The 11,384-nt window shown below is 38.4% G+C and overlaps 1 protein-coding gene across 4 annotated transcripts in view; it reads right to left on the bottom strand.

Moving 5' to 3' along the window:
• OGT (O-linked N-acetylglucosamine (GlcNAc) transferase) overlaps positions 1 to 11,384 on the bottom strand; it is a 36,390-nt gene continuing 25,006 nt past the window's right edge. For 3 of the 4 annotated variants that reach the window (XM_049643946.1, XM_049643947.1, XM_049643948.1), the window contains exons 19-22: positions 8,280 to 8,432; positions 6,375 to 6,627; positions 5,564 to 5,687; positions 1 to 2,269 (exon numbers count right to left, since the gene is read on the bottom strand). In XM_049643946.1, coding sequence (XP_049499903.1) covers positions 2,095 to 2,269; positions 5,564 to 5,687; positions 6,375 to 6,627; positions 8,280 to 8,432 — 705 coding nt within the window. In that variant the 3' untranslated portion in view covers positions 1 to 2,094. Of the gene's footprint in view, positions 2,270 to 2,933; positions 3,330 to 5,563; positions 5,688 to 6,374; positions 6,628 to 8,279; positions 8,433 to 11,384 lie in introns of those variants that run through there. The other variant, XM_049643949.1, reaches the window with a different exon arrangement.

Here is an 11,384-nt window from a genome sequence, read left to right as displayed (position 1 = left end):
TTAAGGGCAAATCATTCATTTATTGTTTAAGGATCGCAAGACAACATCTGGATTTCTGTAGCACAATTTAAATGTTTACTTTTTTGATAAAGCGGAGTATAATAGAAAAAACAATTAGTTTCCAATAATATCTATATCTCTATTCAGAATTAGGTCTTCCACAGACATGTTACCTGGAAACAAAAGCCGATTACAATAAGCAAAGCTTCGACCAGAGCGGCTACTTTTCGTGCCAGGAAAAAGTTCATCCCTATAGGAGGAATGATGTGCTATGTAAAATGGCTGTAAGGCCACAGCCTTGAGGGCACTGGAAGTATATTATCCTATTTCACATGAAGTAGTTTGGTGAATTTCAAACATCAGTTTATCTGCAACCATGCTGGCAACCTTTAACTGACCGTTCAATCATGTAAAAATAAATTAAATCCCTAAACTGATGTTTCTTGATTTACATTGTTAGAAGGTACACACAGTTCATTACCATGTAATTCTGGCAAGAATTACATTGGAGACTCCTTGCTCAGATTTTGGTTAACAGTAAGAATTTTTCAGAAATTCAAGTTCTTATTAATCAATAATTTGTCAACTAGGATACATTCAAGCATCAGCTGCAACTACAGAATAGGTGCACTGCCTCAGCGCTTTGGAAAGACATTATAATCTAGAACACTACTAGCAGACAAAAATTATCTGTTACTGGATAGCATAAGTACAGTACAGCAACACAAAACATATATTCATATGTTGGCTTGTTTAAGCCTCAAGCCCTCGATCCTTTGCTGAAATTCAATAATTTTATTCCTATGGTTTTTAAATACCAAGAACTCAAGCTCCAGGAGGGCTAAAGTCTAATTTGTACTCCAAACCAAGTAGCAGTGCAGTTTGCTACCATTGAGGCTGATCCGTACAGACTTCAAGTCCAGAAGACAGTTATTATATAATACCCTAGAAGGTCTGAAAAATAATTACTCATTTACACAGCTGGTCCTTCAGCTTTTTACCTATGTTTTCTGATGAACATTATTCAATGTACTGAAGAGAACTGTGACTTACTGATCAAATATGCGAATACTTATACTTACCTGGGATTTCATTTCTGCTGAAAGAAATAGGAAGAACAGGACTCACTTAAAAAAACAAACTTGAGAAAGGAAGGTAAAAATCTTATCACACACTATCACTTTTGGAAGCAGCATAGAGGGGCAGTCAAAGATAAAACACTGGTGAAATAGGTCAAAACTAGGCCCAAAAAATCTATATCATCATCATCATCAATGGCAGTACCACAACTACGCCTTGCATAATTATCACTCCTAAGAATTTTCATTTGGCACCAGATGACGTGTTTAAGAGAAACACTCTGGGATGTTTAAAATCAGACTTCGTTTCGTCAGCTGACTTACAGGAGAAATTTTAAAGTGGGGGAAGGGAAGAGAAGGAAATGGGAAATGGACCAGAAAAAAAAATGTTTAAGTCATCATCTAAACCAACAAAGCACTGATAGTTCCAAACATTAGGTCAGACACTAAAACGACTGATATAGGCTCAAGTGGTTTATAAAACCTATAAAAAGACTACACCAGCAAAGTCCCCGTTAATCTGTAGAGTTCAGAAACTAAAACAAGGGGCAACATTTTAGCTTAAAACCTTATCTCAAGAGAATCATATACACTTCACGTGAATAAAAATACCTGAAACCAAACATTTTTAAAAGCTCCAATACCCAAAATATAAAGAAAAAATTAATTCAGAAGACTTGATCAATCCATGGAATCACAAAACGGCTGGACAATCTCCATCTCCCCTCCACACTAACCATCCCATGGAAGACCAAAGGAGAGCAGACCTTCCAGACCTACGCACCACCTGATTGCTGCAAAATTCTGTGGAGATTCCTTGTGGGACAGCAGTTTCCCATCTCGTGTCTCTCCCTATCATGCAGGAAGCAAGTCTGGCTGTGCTATTCTATGATCATTTGTCACCCATCTGCAACATGATACTGTACAGTAAGTAAAAAGTACGTTCTCTAGTTCCCTTTCCCTGGAAAGTTGAGGCTCAGGTACAGGGGTAATCTCCTGTTCACACAGTCTTTATTTAGGCCGACTCAGTGACTTCAACAGGCTTAATCATGTGATCAGGTTTGTTGCCAGCTGCATAATGCTCCCACATCTGTAGATAGAGCCGCTCTAGTTCCATTGTGTATTGTTTGGTGTTGAACAGAGGGCTAGATATTCTCTGCTTCCAGACTTTGCCACGGATTTTCTTCAGGCTAGGCAAGAAAACAAAAAAGAACCAAGTTTTAAAATCAGAGCAGAAACTCAGAACTAGCCCTCATAAATACCTAGTTACCTCTGTGGTAAAATACATGACTGAACTTCACACAATTCTCTCTCCTGATTGGCCACCCTGACCTCAAGGTTGAAAAATTAAAGGATCACAACTAACATAATGCTAACACTTACAATCAAGTTTACCTCCATGTCCTCTGAAAATACTCAGCTCGTTCCTAAAGAAGTATATGCAAGAGACACCATGCTTTCCCCCGTCATCTCATTTCTATCTTTAAAATAAGGGCGCCGGGGTGGCTCAGTCGGTTAAGCGGCCGGCTTCGGCTCAGGTCATGATCTCGCGGTCCGTGAGTTCGAGCCCCGCGTCGGGCTCTGTGCTGACCGCTCAGAGCCTGGAGCCTGTTTCGGATTCTGTGTCTCCCTCTCTCTGACCCTCCCCCGTTCATGCTCTCTGTTTCAAAAATAAACGTCAAAAAATAAAATAAAATACAGAATTGGCAAGGACACGTGCCTACTCCTATGTATTACTGGTTAGAATGTACACTGCTTACCCTTTTGGTAAGCGATTTACCAATGTGTGTGTTAAGAAACTTAAATGGCCATAACCCTCTGACATATCATGAACACTTTTAAATCTATTCACAAGAAATAATCAGAGATGCAGGCAAACCTGGCCATGCAAAGATGTCCACTGAAGCATCATTTACAATAGCCAATGCCCAAACATATGAAGTATTCAATTTATGAATATCTTAATAAGAAAAATACCCTAAGGGATAAGAAATGTACTACATTTACTGCCATCATTTCCCACTTGTACATGAACTGTTTATTTCGATATTTAAAAAAAAAAAAAAAAGTGTTCCAGGGCTTCTGAGTGGCTCAGTCGGTTAAGCATCCAACTCTTGACTTCAGCTCAGGTCATGATCTCACGGTTCATGAGTTTGAGCCGCGCACTAGGCTCTGCACCGATAGTGTGGAATCTGCTTAGGATTCTCTCTCCCTCTCTCTCTGTCCCTTCCCCACTTGCACATCTGGTCTCTAAATAAATAAATAAATAAACAAACAAATTAAGTAAAAACATTTTAAAAAAGTGTTACGAATATCACCAAGACCATGGTTCTGCTCAGAGACAGGAAAAAAAAAAAGCAATTAATTCTTCTGGGAAAAAGGGAAAAGAATTCTCTACTCCTCTTCTAAAAATGTAATTTGTCACAAGATTCTTCTGTGGAGACAATTACTACTAGAGCAAGAAGCTGGACCACTCCTATACGTTTTTAAAAGCAATAAAAAAATTTCAATCTCTGTTGTGACAGAACTAGTACAATGCCTACACATTATCTGTTGGCCTCAACCCAACCATAATCGTATTAATGCTACCTTCCAGATAAAAGTACGTCAGTGCTCTATCTTATGTTTCTAAGTTCTGTATGTCACCAGGAGAATGATATGGTACATCCATACAATGAAATACTATTCGCCAATAAAAAAGAATGAAGTACTGATATAAGCCAGCATCATGGATAAACCTCACAATGGTATCCGTAAGTGAAAACAATTCAGAGTACAAACTGTACAGTTTCATTTATATAAGGCAAAACAAAGTTTTGATGGGGGAAAAAAATCAGAACAGGCATAGTCTCTGAGGGTTGGTGTGGAGGATGAACTAACAAGGAACACGAGGGAACTTTCTGCAGTGAGGATAATGTTCTATATACTGTCATGGGTTTGGGTTATAAAGGAATATCTCAAAACTCAAATTTAAAATTTGTATATTCCACCGTATATAAATTCTGCCTCAAAAAAAATAAGTATTAAATTCTAGTTAACAATGTCCATTCTGAAGAGTACGGATGTCTGCAATTCACTTCAAAATCAATCAAATAATATGGACTGCTAAATGGAGAGAGGAATAAATAGATGGGAAGATACATGATTAAGTATACAAAGATGTTAGTGGTAAAATCTAGGCAGTAGGTAGAGAAGTGTTTACTATAAAATTGAAAAATTTTATAACAGAATGTTGGGAAAAAGTATTGTATGAAATCAACTAAGCTCTAAATTTTTTTTTTAAATACACTAAAAGATTTACTATAGTTATCTCTGGACTGAAGAACACCTATCTTACTTTTTTTAATGGCTGGATTCAAAATTTTCAACCATTTTTTTTAGATGTATATGATGTTCAATAGAGAAAATTTTTGAAAATAAATGCTTCATATCTTTTGAATGCTTACCAAGAACTTTTGTAAGTGCGTTACATGGAACGCCTTTTTTTAATCCTCAAGTCTCTGCAAGGTAGGTACTATCCTTCATCCCCATTTTGCAGATGGAAAAACCAAGGCACAGAGACTAAATTGCCCAAAGTCACAAAGCTCGTAAGTGGGACAGCATGGATTCAAACCCAGGCAGTCTAATTCAAAGACGGTGCTTTTTTAAACTTCTCTAGAATATGCTACTTCTCGGAAAAACACAAAGAAAAAAATTACCCATAACACCCAAAGAAAAGCCTCATTTAAGAGAGAAACACTACTTCATTGTATGGCTAAAGCATCACTTATCTAAGCACCACCCCTCTAATTCCCACCCACTTGGGGCACTGAAGTTATGCTTTCCCCCACCCCCCGTTTATGCTACAGTGAAGATTTGGCCCTATTAGCGTCAAAGGTCTGGTTTTTGTTTTGTTTTTTTAAAACGCTCTTAAAATCTTCGAGGAAGGGTTATACCAACTTACTCACTGTATGAAATATATGAAAAAGCCAGCACCTCAGTGCTCCCTCAATGGTATCATATTAAAAATATTTTATTTTGTAGGCAAATAATGGGTATAACACAGTGTTATATCTATACTTCTACTACAGAGGTTGAAACGTTTTTCCTGTTAACCATTTGTATTTCCACTTCAGTGACTTGTCTGCTCATTTCCTTATTTACTTTCCTATTAAAGAATTTAAGATATAAATGGTCTTCAGTCTTTCTATAGCCAGGCTACTATTACTTGACATCAAGAAACGAAAAATTTTTTCCCCCTCTTGCCTGCCTTTTAATTTTCTTGACTCACTTTTATCCAGCCATTTACCCTTTACATAGTAAAACCTATTGGCCACTGTGTTTACGAAAGTTTAGAAAGTTCTCTCATCTAGAGATCATACAACTAATCCACCTATTTCATATTAGCCTTCTTTAGTGATTTCATTTCCTAACACCTATATTCCCTCTAAATTTTCTGCATCTATCTCCTTTACCATGCAATTTGTTCATAGAAGTTTACTTACTATTCTAGATCCGTTCCTAGTTTCACAGCTATGTCTTCATATTCTTGTCTATTTTTAGCAATAAGCTCAAGACAACCTAAACAAGTGAGCTGGGAAGCTGCAACTCGAGAAGCAAGTGTCTCTCCTGTAATAAAAAAGGGAACAAACTGCATGTCTGAGAATGTAAACGGCAGTTATTGTTATTTATGTTAAGTATCCACACAATACAGAGGAGGAGAATGAAGCAAAGTGCTCAGACGTGAACAAAGCTCATTTATCATCTTGCCCTAAACGCTGTTTCTAGTACACAAATTTTCACCTAAAAATGTCTCCCCAGGGAGATTTTAAAAACAACAAGGAAAAGGGGCACCTGGGTGGCTCAGTCAATTAAGTGTCTGGCTCTTAGTTTCGGCTCAGGTCATGATCTCACGGTTTTGTGAGATCGAGTCCTGCATCGGGCTCTACAGTGACAGCACAAACCTGCTTGGGATTCTCCGTCTCCCTCTCTCTCTGCCCACTGGCCCCCACTCGCACTCTCTCTCAAAAGAAATAAACTTCTAAAGATATGTTAAAAGGAAATAAAAAATAAATAAAAAGAACAAGGAAGGGGCGCGCCTGGGTGGCTCAGTTGGTTAAGTGCCTGACTCTTGATTTCAGCTCAGGTCATGATCCCACGGTCCATGAGTTTGAGCCTTGCATCAGGCTCATGCTGACAGCATGGAGCCTGTTTGGGATTCTCTCTCCCTCATCCTCTCTCTCTCAAAATAAATAAACTGTAAAAAAATAAAATAAAAAGGACAAAGAAGATTCCTATGATTTATCAGCAACTCACCTGGCATAGTTACCATGGGTGTTCCTGCCCAAAGGACATCCATCCCCGTGGTGTGCCCATTACAGAGCGGAGTGTCCAGGCAGACATCAGCCAGCTGGCCTCTCCTGACATGCTCCTCTTTAGGAGCAACAGGTGAAAAAATGATACGGTTCTGGGGAAGGCCCATGTTTTGCGCATATTGTTGGATATTAGGTTCTCCTACTGCTGGAAAACGCAACAGCCACAGCACACTATTGGGAACCCGCTTCAGAATCTGAAAGGGGGAAATAAGAATAATTTTTAGTAGCAGCTCTACCCTTCTCAAGAAAGGCTCCCATAGAGCTCTAATAATTCTAGCAGTCTACTCTTGTCACCCACAGAGCAGCCTGTGAACTTTGTCTTTCCTTCATAGATGAATGAAATCAACTGAATCATACATTCCTGTTCTGCTTAGCTGTCCCCAGAGTTCAAAGAAAGAGAAGACTGATGTAAGACACAAAACAAGTTACTAATTGGCAAAATCTGAGGCAGCTGTGTCCTGTGGGAATTGTTACTGGCAATGATTTTTGTCGATGAGATAGAAATTTTCCATTTCAAATTTTAAATCCCCCACCATGACACAACAAAGTCAGCTCACACTTGCCTAACTTTATGTGCTTAATCAAGATTAGGTGTCAGCAGACTTTCTGTAAAGGACCAGAGAGCAAATACTTTCGGCTTTGCAGCCACATGGACTCTGTTATAACTGCTTGATTTTGCCCTTGTCACTGGAAAACAGCCATAGACAATATGCAAACAAGCTTGTGTGTCAATAAAATTTTATTTACAAAAACAGGCAGTGTGCTGGATTTGGTCCACAGGCCACAGTCTTGCCAACTCCTGATTTAGATCTACACCTATTCAATGTTACCACACAAGTTTACCATCCCTTCCCTGAAAGATAGGAGTCAGATTTCAGGATACTTCAGATTTTAAAAAGGCAGTACAGTACATATGTATAATACCCTCAGCAGCAACTCCCTATAAACAAACACACTAGTACCTCTGCACTGAGATGTAGGAATATTCATATTAATTGGAATATATAAAAGACCAAAAAGCAGCCTAACATCAGTTTAGGGCAGGTGTGCTATCAAATAAATTTGCCATAAACTTTTGAAAAAGCTGTTAGTTTTTGGATTTTTTTGAACACTTGCAACTAAAGATTAAGGGATAGTAAGCCTGTACTCATCGGCTTCCTCTTCCACCCACACCTTTCCTTTTAAACACACACACACACACACACACACACACACACACACACAATCTCATATTTTAGCTCTATATAAGAGCCAGTTATATTAAAGTTTAAAACTTTCAGGGGTCCTGTTTGTGCAAACTGGTCTGATGAATGGACAGGTAATGGCATAAATCAATTCCTTCCTGGTTATGACTCTACAGTATTGCAAGAATATTAAGTATGGGCAGATGTACACCTTTGCTATCAGTTTAGACCATGGGCTGGCAAACTAGAACCTGGAAGCCAAATCTGGCATGTTGCCATTTTTGGTAAATAAAACTTTATTGGAACACACCTACACTCACTCATACATTTACACAATGTTTAATGGTGTTTTCCTGCTCCAATGGCAGAGTTCAGCAAATGTTAACAGGGTATGGACTGCAAAACCAAAAATATATACAAGATGGCCCTTTAAGAAAAAGTGTGATCCCTGGTGCTGAATACATAAATTATAAAGGCTCATACTGTAATATTTAGACGCTGGAAAGAGAAATCAAAAACGTCTGAAAAACCTACTCTTTTCAACATTTTAGAAATGAGCACAACAGCTCCTGAATAGGGATAGAGGGCAGCCTCAGCGAAACGGCCTACATAATAATCTTTAGTAGTCTCTAGACATGAATAACGAATCTACGCATACTCACGTTTGCCCACATCTGCAGAGTAGAAGGGTCAATTTTGTATAACTGATTAAAATTACAGTACACGATGGCATCTTCTGGTAACCCATACTGGGAACGGGTGGTTACAATAATGGTACGAGGAACCTCCTCTCCAGTGGCAGCTTTGTTGTTGATCTAGAACAAGAAAAACAACATGATTACGTTTACAGTCAGCACAGTCTCAAATGACATAATACTCTACGTGGAAAACCTGAAAGACTCCACCAAAAAACTGTTAGAACTAATACATGTATTCAGCAAAGTCACAGGATAAAAAAATCAACGTACAGAAATCTGTGGCAGTTCTATACACCAATAATGAAGCATAAGAGAAATCCAAGGAATCAATCCCATTTACAATAATAGTAAAAACCATAAAATACCTAAGAATAAACCTAAGCAAAGAGGTAAAAGATCTGTATGCTGGGGGTGCGGCGCCTGGGTGGCTCTGTTGGTTGAGCATCCTACTTCAGCTCAGGTCATGATTTCGTGGTTCTTGGTTTCTAGCCCGGTATCGGGCTCTGTGCTGACAGCTCAAAGATTGGAGTCTGCTTCAGATTCTGTGTGTCTCCCTCTCTGCCCCTCTCCTGCTCATGCACTGTTAAAAATGAATAAACGTTAAAAAAAAAATCTATATGTTGAAAACTACAAAAAGCTTATGAAAGAGACTGAAGACGACACAAAAAATAGAAAAACATGCCATGTTCACGGATTGGAAGAATATTCTTAAAATGTCAATACTACCCAAAGCAATCTACACATTCAATGCAATCCTTGTCAAAATACCAGCATTCTTCACAGAGGTAGAACAAACAATTCTAAAATGTGTATGGAACCAGAAAAGACCCTGAATAGCCAAAGCAATGTTGAGAAAGAAAACCAAAGTTGGAGGCATCACAATTCTGGACTTCAAGCTGTATTACAAAGCTGTAATCATCAAGACAGTATGGTACTGGCACAAAAACAGACACATAGATCAATGGAACAGAATAGGGAACCCAGAAATGGACCCACAAAAGTGTGGTCAGCTAATCTTCAACAAAGCAGGAAAGAGTACCCAATGGAATAAAGACAGTCTCTTCAGCAAATGGTGCTGGGAAAACTGGATGGCGACATGCAGAAGAATGAACCTAAACCACTTTCATACACCATACACAAAAAATAAACTCAAAATAGATGAAAGACCTAAATGTGAGACAGGAAACCATCAAAATCCTATGGAGAAAACAGGCAAAAAACCTCTTTGACCTTGGCTGCAGCAACTTCTTATTTGACATGTCTCTGGAGGCAAGGGAAACGAAAGCAAACATGAACTACTGGGACCTCAAGATAAAAAGCTTCTGCACAGTGAAGGAAACAATCAGCAAAACTAAAAGGCAACTGACTGAATGGGAGAAGATATTTGCAAATAACATATCTGATAAAGGGTTAGTGTCCAAAAAGCTATAAAGAACTTGCCAACCTCAACACCCAAAAAACAAATAATCCTGTGAAGAAATGGGCACAAGACATGAACACTTTTCCAAAGACATCCAGGTGGCTAACAGACACATGAAAAGATGCTCAACCTCACTCATCGTCAGGGAAATACAAATCAAATCCACAAGGAAATACCACCTCACACCTGTCAGAGTGACTAACATTAACGACTCAAGAAACAAAAGATGTTGGCAAGGATCTGGAGAAAACACTTTTGCACTTCTGGTGGGAATACAAACTGGTAGAGCCACTTGGAAAACAGTATGGAGGTTCCTCAAAAAAACTAAAAATAGAGCCACCCTATGACTCAACAATAGTACTACTAGGTATTTATCCAAAGGAGACAAAAATGTTGAATTGAAGGGCCACATGCACCCCAATGTTTATAGCAGCGCTATCAACAATATCCAAATTATGAAAAGAGCCCAAATGTCCATCAACTGATGAATGGATAAAGAAGATAAGGCACATGTATACATACCCTGGAATATTATTCAGCAATCAAAAGGAATGAAATCTTGCCATTTGCCACAACATGGATAGAACTAGGATGCATTTATTATGCTAAATGAAGTCAGAAGGTAAATATCATTATGATTTCACTCATACGTGGAATTTAAGAAACCAAACAGATAAACATAGGGGAAAGGAAGGAAAATAAGATAAAAACAGAGAGGGAGGCAAACCATAAGAGACTCTTATTTTTTAAGTTTATTTATTTATTTTGAGAGAGAGGTGAAGAAAAAATCCCAAGCAGGCTCTGTGCCATCAGCAGAGCTTGATATGGGGCTCAATCCCACGAACCATGAGATCATGACCTGAGCCAAGATCAAGAGTCAGATGTGTAAATGACTGAGCCACCCAGGTACCCCAAGAAAGTCTTAAATACAGAGAACAGGGTTGCTGGAGGGGTACTGGGGTGGGGGGGGGGGGGGAATGAGCACTGGGTGTCATATGTAAGTGATGAAACACTAAATTCTACTCCTGAAACCATTATTACGTTATATGTTAACTTGGGTTTAAATTAAAAAATAGAAATTTTTAGAAAGTCAGCATAGTCTGGCATTTTTTAATTAATAAAGATTCCTTAAGATGCCAAAAAGTATAATCCTTGAAAGTCATGTCATTTCAAGTATGAGAAAATATCCATGACATATTAAGTTAAAAAAAAAAAAAAAAAAAAAACCTTACAGCATTATCTTAATTGGGAGCAGTGAGGACTACACCTTGAAACTTACCACTCAAGCCAAAAAGTTCTTTTCAAAACCCTATTAATTCAAAAGCAAGTTTTTGCTCACTTTAATAAATGAAATGTCCTTTTCTAAATCACACCCACCCTTGAAGGCTAAATTTAAATCATTCCTCCAAATGAGCTCTACTGTGTCTCCTCACATTGATCACCACTATTTCTAAGTATGTACACATTTATAATCTTACAATTCCCACACATCTGGGTACTATCTTCCATTATGTAACTATTCCAGGTGTGTATGGACATTTCATACATTTGGGCATTGTGCTCTACACTCAAAATTCTTTGTCCCTGTGAATGTCAAGAACTACACACACACACACACACACACACACACACACACACACACACACACA

Source organism: Panthera uncia, chromosome X (assembly GCF_023721935.1).
Source record: "Panthera uncia isolate 11264 chromosome X, Puncia_PCG_1.0, whole genome shotgun sequence".
Classification (NCBI taxonomy): Eukaryota; Metazoa; Chordata; class Mammalia; order Carnivora; family Felidae; genus Panthera; species Panthera uncia.
This window is presented reverse-complemented; position numbering and strand designations above follow the sequence as displayed.